We start from the raw sequence: 12956 nt of genomic DNA, 5'->3' as shown, positions 1-12956 counted from the left end.
GGGGGCTTATTGGAATAGGGGTGCTTATTTAAAAAAAACGGCATTCATCTAGGGAGCGCGTATTGGAAGAAGGGTGCTAAAGGGAATCCTTATGTTCGCCTTATTAGATCTAGCACGCTTACGTTTATTTCTTTTATTCTTTACAAGTTAGACAACTTTGTGAATCAGTCGCTGTCCAATCATCTTAGAGCAAAGATTCTTTCCTGAAAGTAACAGCCCTCTGACCGCGTTTTGTTTTGGGCCCAGGCTTCGCCTCGCCTTGTTTCGTCAGCGCTAGATACCAGTCAGGATTGAGCATGGATTGATACGAAGTGCACTCGGTCCCACAAATCTCTTTGAAGACACATTCTGGCCGAGATGAGGAGGTCTGTGGAATTTTAAAAAGAGTTACCACAAAAAAAGTAATGTAATAGGATTGAGTGGAGCAAGATCAAGACTCAAAGAGTATAAAGAAAAAAAACTAGTACCTTCTAATTCCACCCTTATCAGTGATATTGCTTTTGAGTCTCTACCCGGTTATTCCGAGCACTATATATTGTCTTCTAGGCAATTCAATTCAAAACCAGACAGTTCTTACTTACTGTGGTATATAACTCTCCGTTTGCACCCATCGCAATGTACTGTCCTGCAGCTTTTCCTTTTATCATGGCCACACCGGCCTCGACGAACTCCATTACAAGAAAAACTATTGACAAAGAAACACAAGAAATAGCAGCTGCTGCTGGGCCACAACTGTCATTGTTTCACTGATTCCTGTTTGTGTATTATGGAACAACTGGGACCTGTTGCCTAAGTACAGTGTTAGTTCGGTTTTGAATGGAATGCTAGTGCTGCAGGTTTCTTTTAAGCGTCAACAAAGTTAAGACAACGACCACTACGCAACATGGCGGCCATACTCTTGCTAATAAGTTGACCGAAACATGCAGCCTTGGTTTACAGCGTACATCTTTGATATTGACATCCAGGTTATGGTCAATTGACGCCTATAAAAACAAGTACTGGTTTTCGATTGGATCGCAGGCTCAAGCTAAGTTAACGTCTTAAAACAGTTGGGCATCGTTGGCCATCGTTGGAAAGTGAAAAACCTAAATTAATCACCGTATTCAGTGATAGAATATTTGTCTAGCTAGTTTTTTCATTTTCTGATGACTTTGTGCGAAGCATCGATACACTTTAATATTGTAACTGTATAATAAAGCTACCAAAGGACACGAGTGCAGTGTAGACAAGTGCACACAGGGAGCCCAATATTATAACGGGACTACCCAATTTATTTAAGATCGCCTTCCAAGTATTCCATTTAAAAAGAACAGCGCAATGTACGGCGAATTACAAAAAGTGAAAATCATCAAAAACGAATTACGATTTTGACGTTCCACCAAATTATCTAAATTAACATTGAAAGCGGAAAACTGGCCGACAATCAATTGGTCAAAAAATAAGTTCATCACCGTCATTGAGTTTTTCTTTTCCGTGTCTGGCTACACGTAGACAATGCTATATTTTCAGTAACAGTCAGAATTCCTTTTCTTTTAGTTTCAAGACGTTGTAACTCAGTGAAGTTCACATCAAAAATACATTTTTTCATTGACACTCGGCCTTTTCGAATGCAAATCTCGATTTCTTGAAACTGAAAACTGCTTAAAGCCATGTAGACTTAAAGAAGTTATACTCCTAACTGACTATTACGCATTTCCTTTAATGTAAGTTTAGAGAATATCGCTCTATATGAAGGCGACAACCCTTCCTCGCTTGATGATCTCCTCACCTGCCTACTTAACAATGTATCAACATCGTAAAGAGAAATTAGAAAATGATCGTTCTTGGAAATAAATGGTAAAAAATGCGAAGGAAACGTTTCACTTAAGTTGTGGCTGGGTTATAATTCTTAGGCGCGAACGTAGCCCGCAGGCATTTTGTAAGTTATACGTTACATTATAATTAGCGAAATAAATTTCTCTACTCACTGTAAATATCATTTTCGTCCCGGCTTCCCTCTACGCTGTTCTCGTTTACTCTGAGATAGAAGCCATGACTGCATTTTAAATGCTTCAGTGACCACGTGTTGGGCGTGAAATGAACCATGTCGTTTGTTGTTGATGTAAGTGGATTTGCGATACACTGAAGATATTTTGCGTGTACTAGTCTAACTTTATTGCACACCTCGATTACTCGTGATTGACGCCTACCAATTTAAAAGAATTTCGTTTCACTCACCCTGTCAATTCCCTTTGCATTTTCTTTTTGTTTGGAACGGCACGTGATTTTATCTTCTACATCGTCTCTTTTGGCCAGCGGTAGCTTATTGAAGAACAATCTCGCATCCCTGTTGGTACCAAACTTACACTGACGTGCTTAGCATTTGAGACGCCGTCTTAGACCTCGACAGTGAGAATTCCCTGGTGCCGAGACGGGATATGACTTTTACCTCTGTTTCAAAATGAGCTGCTCTTTGCTTCTGTTTCAAAATGAGGCTCGGCGCAAAAACTATGGCTATAGTCTATGAGCCCTCGACAACAACTCTTTATATGACAACAGGGCACGATCGCACACACGACATTTTGAAAGGGAAATTTTTCCTTAAACGATACCTAAGAAAAAAAAAATTTCCTGACCGCTCATGAAGTATGAGCGAAAGTCAACTGGCTGGGCCTCGTCGACAAGGAGCTCATAGAAAACCTAGGGATATTGTCCAATTATTAACGCTTACTGATGGCCTTTGTGTATCATCAAATATTTTCTTATATGTAAGTTATCGGTGGAGGTGGCTACCTTGAGACGTGGGTATTTCCTTTTAGTGTCTCGTTTTACAAACGCAGCCCTATTTTTGAATAAAAGTCGAAGTTTCCTTCCTTTAAGTTTTAAGACGACAATTACATGTAAACTACTTGTCATTGTAATTTCATATTGGGCTTCTTCTACATGCTATGAACGCCTCGTTTTTGAAACTGAAAAATGCGTGAGTAATGGGAAAAGGAAGTATATGTTAAATGAGATGATAGGAAAGTAAAAACTCTACTGTAAATATGAATTTTACAAAAAAAATACAAGAACCTTTTCAGCAAATAAGTAAAATCAGGCAGGGTTTGCAAAGTTTCAAATACCGTTGCAAATAACTAAATATATTCTTTACCCCGTTCTCAATAATTGGAAGGTGGAAGTCATTGTTGGAAAGGAAAAACTTTCAGTCTCGTTTCAAAAACGAGGCCAAATTTGTCTCAAAATAAACATGGCACACCTTAATATAATATTCGTATATTTTATTTTAGAAACGAATATTCAACCCGTTTACGTTACGCAAGAGTGGAAATTCACTTTAACACAAGGAATGAATTCGATTTCCATTCAGCTTTCAAAATATAGTTTTTGCCAAGACATTATATTCTCTTGCTTTCACTCAGAACAATGCGGAGAAATGCGAAATTTATTGCGCAATAAGATTGTTTCGAAAAATACAGATTCGTACTTCCATGACTGTCTTTACTTTAATCCACTTCTATCGCTCTCACGATTTATCATCTTCCCTTGCTAAAGGATTTTTGCATTTTGTCACGTGCTGTTCTACAGATTAAATCAAACCCTCTTATAATATAATAATACCTTAGAACTTCTTCAAATATCAAGGGTGGATCTAGGGGGAGGGTGCAAGGGGTGAACAATTTCCCTCCCCCCCCCCGTCTGAGATGAAGACCCCTTCGTATTCGCTTTTAAAATTTGTTTACCTGACCAGTCAGTTACGTCATTCCTTAGTGACGCACCCCTCCTAAGAAAAATTCTGGATCCGCCCATGAACATCATCTATTTTACTTACACTCTAGTCCAACTAAAATAAAGTTATTGCGCTATTAGCATTATCAAATGCACCAAGAATTTAGTATCCAGTGGAAAATCCATTAACAGATTAAACTCTTCTTGATAAAAATTCCACGGATCTCTGGCCGGATGCAGCTTTTGGACCCAGGCTTTGCTCTGCCATCGTTTGTCAGTGCAAGGAACCAGCCTGCGTGAGGCTTGGACTCAAATGAACTGTAGCCATTCGTGTTATGATGTTCTTTAAAAAAACAATCTTCCACCAAGGAGCTCTGTTGAAAGTTAAGGACATAGGTTAAGTTAAATGATCTAGATTCGATCGAGCGAGAGAGCGAGCACGTAAGTGAAGGAAGGAAGAAACGAGGAAAGGGAGGCTGGGTGACCGCGCGCGCGTGCATTAATTCGCGCGCGTTGCGTTCGTGTATGACTAAATCCTCATTGGCATTAATCAGTGACATCATTGATACTTACGTAGGTCAAGAGGTTTCCTTTACTGTCCATCCCGATATATCTATTAGATACTTCTCGTAACACAATTTCCCCTGGCGCAACAGATATCATTTCAAGGGTAGCTGCAAATCAATTTTAGAATGAACATTTCTCTGTCAACGGCTCTGGCAAAACGAAGTCAAAGATAAATGTAAGTTGGTAAACTTGTGTGTACTTCAGCGCGACCCCGTTTGGCAGCTTATGTGTGTACATCTATGCTAGCTTTCCAATGCAACGAGATCTAAAAGTTTATCTTGATCTTTAACTCAAAGCGTTGTCAGACAAGCAAACTCTTCTCAAAATTCTTTTGCGATACAATTAAGTTGCCAAAGAAATTGCTTAGCGTGTTGAAAACACCCTTGAAAAATGAGAACATTCATGAAACATACAGCAAGCGCTACAAGCTCAAATCTTAGCAAGAAAATCTTTGGTACTGCTCATGCGCGGTGTTTTCTTATAAAATGTTTATTTATCATATAAAAATATAAAACAAATAGAGTCCATGATATGTTGCCGTGCGTCTGTTCAGTAATAGATCACAGATGACGTCAAATGTGGTAAGGAGATCAGTGCACAAGCGGCCAAATCCGTCGATCCGAAAAACTATTCACGCCCCTCAATTCACCTCTCGCAAGATATCAAGATATAGATCAAGGTCTTATGCCTCTTATTAATTGGCCTAGTCTTTGTCGTAAGGTAGGTCAGGGACGTAGCCAGTGCTAGGCAAACCGAGACCCTTGCGTTAGCCTTTTCTTTTTGTTTTTGTTTTTGTTTTTGTTTTTTTCGTTTTGGTTGTTTTTCTTTTTAAAGGGGGAAAGTAAAACATTGCTAAATACCTAGGAAAAGAATTTGACCACAGACATTACCTCACTTTCTGGGTAAGGCCCTGTAGGGCAGGCCTTTTGTAGCAGTAAGCCAGACATAACAGTGTTTTGAAGTCACTTAACATTACAGTCGATCACTGATTTTTTTTTAATAAATAAATTAATTCAAAACTTCTCGTCAAACCACTCGTCTGCAAAATTGTTTCGCCGCGCCCAGATATCGAATTTTCCCAATATAACGTAATTGCTATCAGACTATATTCCAAATGACAAACACATATGCTTAACATTTGAAAAAAAATTATTTGATGCTTAATATTTTCACTTTTGCAACAACCCTAGCGCGACTTTAACTTGTCTTGCAAGATTGTCACGTGACTCTCTCAGAAGCGGTGTGATCTTTTTCAGTCCAAAAGACGGCCGAGATGTAATGTGGCCTTACACAAACTGGTATACCTGTTGAAAGCGCTTTCACCTAATTAAGACAAACCTTCCAAGTCATCATAATTCTCCACAAATTCTTAAGGACTTTATGAAGAGAGAACTCCTTTCCCCTGGTTATTTACGTCGAATCTTCGACACAAGTTGTGAACAATACAAACCGGCAAGCATAAAATGATCCAAAATTAAAACTTTAAAACCATGAAGCCGGGCTAATTTGTTTATCCTGGTTTGTTTAATTTGTTTATCTTTCATTAGCGAACTTAGTAGGAACAATTGCACTCGCTGTTTAAGACCTGTTGGTTTTACAGTGTGTACGATACATGTGTGTGTAGTAAACAGAAGAATTAAACTTACTAGAAACATCACCGATTCGTTGTTGACTCCCCTCAACTGTGTCATCTGTTACTCGCAAAAAGAACCCGTGACGGGAGATCAATTGCGTCTTTCGGGAGACGTTTGTTGTGGGCTGAAGAGAAGTCATGGCCGGCGCTGCAATCTGTACACAGTTTCAGGCAGGGCCTTTCACTTTCAAGGGTGAATATGCAAAGTTTATTGGTGCAAACCTAACAGATTCCTCTTAGCCGTCAAAGCTGCCCAATTCATTTTCTGTGCATTACTTCAATCACCAAAATAAAAACCCAGGCGCCTTCCCACGAAATTGTTTTAACCAGTATGTCTACAACCGTTTGCTGTAACCTTTAGTGGAAATTACAGTACCTTGGAAAACAATTAAGAGCTTTTCCTGCGGTGTCTGAGATAAAAGCTTTTCTTTTGATGCTTTATTTAAGGGTGGTTAATTTGCATGTTGCATCAGTTGATCAGTCATGCGTGCGAGTATTGGGACGGTGGAATTTCAATTAGGTGTAAAAATAGTTCACAGATGACTGTGACTTTAAGAGGATACTTACTATATCGTACATGAGTTGATATCGATGACATTACACTGATTTGCATGAGACGTCAGACTTGACAAGCGGTTTGATCGATAAGTTAGGAATGTGCGAATCTGACGCTCTCCAGAGGCCGTGTGACGTCATAAAAGCATTATGTCAAACGTTAGCAGGATGGGAGTGCCTGGGTAATAGTACTTCGTCACAGCTTTGCCTTTGGGTCTCTTTCTTTCTGAAATCTCTGTTAAAAATGGCTAACTCCGTGAGCGGGCGAGATGAACCAAATACTGTGATGTGATTGGCTATCCTAGCGGGCAAGATGGCACTATTTGACCCGCTCGGAATTTTCGCTCTATCCCGCAGGAAAAATTTCCCCGAAATCCATATAATAAATCCCTTATTGACCAGGCATGTAAAAAACATGTAAAGTGTAATGTAAATCTTTTTATAGTGGCCATGCACTTAGCTATACAAACACTAAGCTTAGCTAGTTTACAGGCATGCCACTAAAACAACGGAAACAAATATTTCAAATAAAGGTAACATAGTTAAGAATCCCAACTGGCAGGAGGCAGACCAGTTGGCTATTTAGGTCAAGATGGCACAGTGCGTTCGTTTGTTGCAAGTTTACCTCGACTCCGTGTCGGTCTATAAACATGAATGTCCAGCCATCTTGACTTCACGCTTGGTCAATAACCCATATTTATCAGTTAAATTTTCGGCGATTTCTCGGCTATCGGTTAACACTTCTCAGTTATCACGAATTTCTGCAGATCTCAGATCTTTGCCATCAGTAATTAAAAAGTTTGACTAATTCTCAGTTATCAGCTGAGCCCCGTTATGCCCTCACACGCGCATGCGCACATTCCCCGATAGCGATCATGGCAACTAACGGGAAAGTTGCGCGAATGGAGATTTGGAAAGTGCTGAGCACAGCGTCGAAGTTGAAAACCGTCAAGAAGAGACAAATACAGGGAGCGGAAAAAGAACAAAGCATCAAATAAAAATGCGCAGAAAACATTCGGTCCATTAAGCGTCTTAGTCTCTCTATGTTATTTTAGCAGAGTGGATCACTTAATTTAATTTGATCCTCTGTACCCTGCTGAATTGATGGTTCTGAAACCAGTTGTCTCTGTTTGTTTGTTTCCTGTTTAGACTGGAACTTGTCGCGTTTTGATCATCGGAAGGACTTGGTTTAATCACACTAGATTGTCTGGATTATGCTATTTCGAATTAATTACCAGGGCCGGGTTAGGATTTGCGAGAATTTTGATTTTAGTTTTGTAGTTTTTCGCTGAGGTTTTCTGTTCATGGATTGTCTAGATTAAAGGAGCAACGTCACAGTTTGCGCGTCTCGAAAAGTTTAACCTAAAATTTTTCAAGTTAGTCGTTTGTAATCCGTGTCAATCTTGTCCATCCCTTACCATCCTTGTTCAGTTATGGTTTACTATTATTTCTTATGTGTTTTTTCACCTTAGTTAACTAGTATTTTCAGGTTTCGTTCAATTTAAAGGTAATTTTGCACGTCCAAAATAACACAAAATACCATGAATGAAATCCTTTAAGGGAAGCTTTTTCGAGTTAATTACCAGAACAGTGTCGTTCAAAACCCGGTTAAGGTAACCCAGGAGATTAGCGAGAATTTTAATTTCAGTTTTGCAACTCATGTGTTTTGCAACTTGTCACTGACGTTTTCTGTTCATATTGTTTGCCCTACACTTTTGAATTAAAATAATCTCAATTTATACAAAGCATAAGCAGAGAGAAACATTTCTATACAAAGAAAGATTAATATGTATTTCGGTTAACTTTTAATACTGGGTTAACGTTTAAAAGCTGGCTTTCGAAGCGGTTTCCTCTATAAAGTAGTTAGGACTGGGAAGACGGTGTGAGTGAATTTTGATAAAAGTAAATGGAGAAAGCAGTAATTTATAATCAAAGTGATCTACAGTTTTGCCATCTTATTTTGAAACTAAAAAGCAATGTGAACAAAACTGTGTGACACCATTTTTTGCTTCCCTCTTCAGTCAGGAAGCAATGTCTTAGCACTTCATTGACGGCCGAAGCTTAAACTAAGAACCCAGTGATATGGTCTCGGGACGCCGAGACAACTTCAGCCTCTCCCTGAGGCAACTGCAGTATCGAGAGTTTATATGTGAAAGCGTAGTCCCTGTAGGCCGAGTCAAAGTTGACCCAGCATGATTATTCATAACCCTTATTGAATAATTAAATGTGCAAATATCCCTCTTTCTTTGAGTTTCCCTCGGTCATTCGATCACGGTGGGTTTTGCCGAGTTAATTTTCACTTCTATGATACGAATCTCTGCTTTAAATCCTAAATCTAGGCATTACGTGACACTCGCCACGCCAGGAGTTGTCCCGGTTAGGCGAGCCAAAGCGTTTATATGAAGAAAAGTTGTCCCCCTTATCAGGGTTACCTTACCTGCCAAGACGAGACAACTCGCTCATCCGAGTTGTCTTGCCTCCCGAAACGGGTTCGCGATCCTCTTGTAAACGTTTGGTTGAATTTTGCAAAGAAATGAGTTAAAAGTTACCTCTGCCAGGGTAACTCGGGAAGAGGGTTGTCTCGGGTATCCGAGACCATATAAATGGGGCCTCAGGAAGTAACGAAATTTTTCGTTTCAGAAAAGAAAGCCACGCCAGTTTTAGTTCTGGGTGTTGAAGCGAAACAATAAATATCAGAAGTCGTGGCTCCTATAAATATTGAATACTGCTTTTATATCATAAAGGAAAATTGAGTATTGCTTCAAGATCGTGCGTTAAGGATTGAAATGTACTTCGTTTTTCAACTCAGAAACAAAGAATGTCTGTCAACGCGAAACAAATCAAGACGACATAAGCTAACACGAAATACAAATTATTCGTGAACTTCTAATTCGGCGACGAAATAAGGACAGTAATGCAGCGAAGAAAATCACTTGCTGCGTTCGACAGAACGCAGTTCTAATCGCGTAATGCATAAAAATTCGAGATATGTGTATCTATCTATCTGGGGACACTAATTTACGCTCCCCCCCCCCCCAAAAAAAAAATTCTTCAGGGGCAAATGACGTCATCTCTTTGTTCATCCATGTACTTTCTTTCGAGTGTTGCACAATATTGTGGACTTTCGAGTGTCGAGGCAGCTTATTGTAGACTGTAGCGGATACTGAAGTTGGTTATTTTTAAGTTCGAAGTCAGTGTTAATGGCATTTGAAAATCTTGCAGACGTGTCTTCACGAAATGTGTAAGACTTTTCGAGGCAGCTTATTGAAGACTGTAGCGATTATTTATCTAAAGTTCGAAGTCAGTGTTAATGGCATTTACAAACCTTGCTGACAAGTCTTCACGAAATGTGTACGACTTTCCGTACGAACAAAAAGCTGTAGTTTGGGTGCGTGTTGTGTACCCTCTTCTCTTCGACAAAAACCAACGCTGCTTTCTGCTGAATAAATCAAAGGAGGAAATGTGTAGTTTCAGTCTCTCGCCTAGATTTCTGTGCACAAAATGTGTAACATAAACCCAACGCGCGACGAAAGTTTTTACATAGAAAAAAGCTTTCAACTCCCCCAGGATTGCTTTGATACACCAACATGTCCTCCGTTTCATTGTTTCGGAAGTGAAAAAGCCTGGAAGCTGTTACCCCAAAGCCAAGGCGATTCAAAGTTGTGTTCGTAAACAAAATAATTGCCCTAGTCAGTTTTGGTAATAAAAGCACGTCGTCTCGTATACCGACGGAACAAGCATGATTGGTGTCGAGTCACACGGTCAGTATAAAACACGCACTGGGGAATGCTGACTGCGGACTGCGGACTACAGACTACGGACTACGGTCTGGGTATAAACCGTGAACTTAGGTATAAAACGCGGACTAAACATTACGGACTGGGCACGAAACGCGGACTCAGGTATAAAATGCGGACTGCGGACTAAATGCGATCTACCGACTGCAGTCCAGGCATTTTACTGATCGGTCGTAACTAATATCACATAATACATGTATAAACGAGAACAAACCCTCTCGTATGCCCGTGCCATGCGATCATTTCATTTATTTTCACCCCTGCTGAAGGGAGACTAATTTTACGCCCATCTAAAAGCTCAGTCACAAAGTGCTTTCCCTAGAATTTTTCTTTTTTTTAACATAACAAACCTACGAAAACTCGAACGCACTCTTTAACTATCTACGATTACTAATAGTCTTATCAATTTACCGGTAACCATTTATACACCTGAGCGGAGAAAGGCCTTGTGAGAGTGAAGAGTCTTGCCCAGGAAAGACACAATGACCCTGGCCGGGACTCGAACCAGGACCGCTCGATCCGAGTCCAGCGCATCAGAGCTTCTTATCACCTTTGCATACTCAGCCCGTTATCACTAAAATACCACTGAACGTTTCTATTAATATTTATTGTTTCTCTAGGCAATCTTGGAGTGCCCATAATCTACTTTTTACTTTGTCACGTGAATCTATACTATAAACCAATTCAATTCACTAAGTTCCTGGACCTGAAGCCTTGAGGCACAAAATCACATTTTACATAATTCTAACTTTAGTAGATTTAAGTATCATGATAACACACGATGTGCCTGGAAGATAACAGTCATCCGTGAATATTCCTCTTCATTCTTAGCGAATTCAAATTCTAAAACTGTTTCAGAGAATCCAAAAATGATTAAAAGGCGACACCTTTCCCAGAATTCCAGTTTATAAAAATCATATCAATTTATTCGTGGGTAAAGGTCCTGCGCGACCTTGACGATCGTTAAATGAATTGATCAGTCTTTCAATCAGTTTACTTGGACACGTTCCTGCTCAAGTTTTACTTGTACTACAGGGTTAATTGGAGACCCCTACAAAAATTAAAAGCCTAAGTTTTCGGACAAATTTACAGGTTAACTCTTTAAAGATATAAAATACCATACTTTTCAAAAACTAATTACATAATTGATTCTTTTTTTTTTTTTTTTTGAGTAATATAGTTGCCTTTTACATTATCACACGTAGGTCCTTTATGAAAATGTTCGACCTTTTCCGAAGCACTGAGTGTAAACTTAAATTCTTAGCGACAGCTACACTATACAATAAATTCTCAAACTAAAAAGTATTAACACTTTGCGTGAAAAATATATTATCAAAGCACCCGTCTTTTGGAATGTTTTGCAAAGACTTTGTGTAGCACTGGCAGCTAAAATGGACTATCTGTCAAATTAAAAAATTGGGAAACGTAAAACTTTAAGCTACTTCTGAAAGATAACATCTCAGCATTCCAAGACGTTATACAGAGGAATCCCGTTACTGTCACTAAAACTACATCAATATTGTGGTCGTATTCAAGGGATTCTTTAAAAAAAAGTAACAAGAAAATGACTGACTAAACGTTTTCTTAACTTCTCGTCAAAAAACGTGCCTGTAGTAATGAGTTGATCGCACTGACGGAGTGGTCTTGAGGCGGGCTTCAACTGACATTAATGTTAGAGGTTACGCTTTTAAACTTATTTCCTAGTTGTATAATACCTGTGCTACACAATGTGCATGTTAAGATAACATAAAGTTCTTCAAACGCACTTTTTCCTTCCGCTTTAAGAAGTTGCAACAGTTCATTGTTTCCTCAGGAGTTTCTTGAGTCATGTATCGCCACAGTGAAGCGGTCTAGCCTTGTTAACCTGTGAGAGAGAAGAGTGTATGTAACAAATAAACAAGCGGTAGAAAATATAAGTTACAAGAAAGATTTGCCACTAACGACTGTACATATTTTGTATAAAGATTTCATTTGAGGGGACAAATAACTTGTTGACAGTCCAAATTAAACCAAAACCTCTCAGCAGTAATGAAGAAAAAGATACTAGCCATCAGAACCGATTCTGTTCACATAGGATTGGCAAATCTTTGATGCAGGGATTCGCTTGTAAAACGAGTGTTATCCCTAGATCGTTGAACTTTGCGTCCAGTTCAAGAAAAACTATGAAAAATATGGATAACAGGGGCCATTTGATCAAAGGGCAGATAACGCAATCCACCGGTCAAATCATTATCCAGTGGATAACTGTTGCCTGTTTGTATTTTCAAATGAAAATTAAAGCGGTCGTCTTCGTATATACAGAAATTACATTAGACTTGTTTTCATATCTCTGATAAACTTTCCAAAACATTGGCTCCGAAAACTAAGCACTTCACATCTTTCACACAAATCTCTTTCGCATGACAAGATTTCTCCCACGTATGAAATTTATACATTGCTTATAAGAGTGGTATCAAATATTTCAAGAAACCCTCTACATTTGGCGACTGCGAAATGTCTTCTGTGGAATGAATTGGTACCATACGTTCTGCACGCGATTGATTTAACTTGTCATCTAGAATACTTGTCTTTTATTGTTTCGAATATTTTCGTTCAAAGGCCTTTAACGTCAGTGTATTTTTTACATTCATCTTGAAAAAACCTTTTCATAAAATGTACACCACTTTTCGAGAATAAGGCCAAGAAAAACCTAGCCT

The 12956-nt window shown here is 39.1% G+C and overlaps 1 protein-coding gene and 1 pseudogene across 1 annotated transcript; both read right to left on the bottom strand.

Annotated features, from left to right (window-relative positions):
* Positions 1–100: 100 nt before the first annotated feature.
* Positions 101–2618, bottom strand: LOC149104773 (fibroblast growth factor 2-like). Its single transcript, XM_089271012.1, has 3 exons — positions 1968–2618; positions 582–685; positions 101–367 (listed from the first exon to the last, which is right to left on the bottom strand). Exons 1-3 carry the CDS (start codon positions 2083–2085, stop codon positions 185–187), a joined length of 405 nt encoding a protein of 134 aa, XP_089127138.1. The 5' UTR covers positions 2086–2618; the 3' UTR covers positions 101–184.
* A 638-nt stretch (positions 2619–3256) lies between these two features.
* On the bottom strand, positions 3257–6342 carry LOC149104772 (fibroblast growth factor 1-like; annotated as a pseudogene).
* Positions 6343–12956: the final 6614 nt, after the last annotated feature.

This window comes from Orbicella faveolata, unplaced genomic scaffold, assembly GCF_042242905.1.
Source record: "Orbicella faveolata isolate gen_17 unplaced genomic scaffold, um_ofav_v1 contig_34, whole genome shotgun sequence".
Lineage (NCBI taxonomy): Eukaryota > Metazoa > Cnidaria > Anthozoa > Scleractinia > Merulinidae > Orbicella > Orbicella faveolata.
Note: the sequence above shows the minus strand (reverse complement) of the source record. Positions and strands in the feature narration are given on the sequence as shown.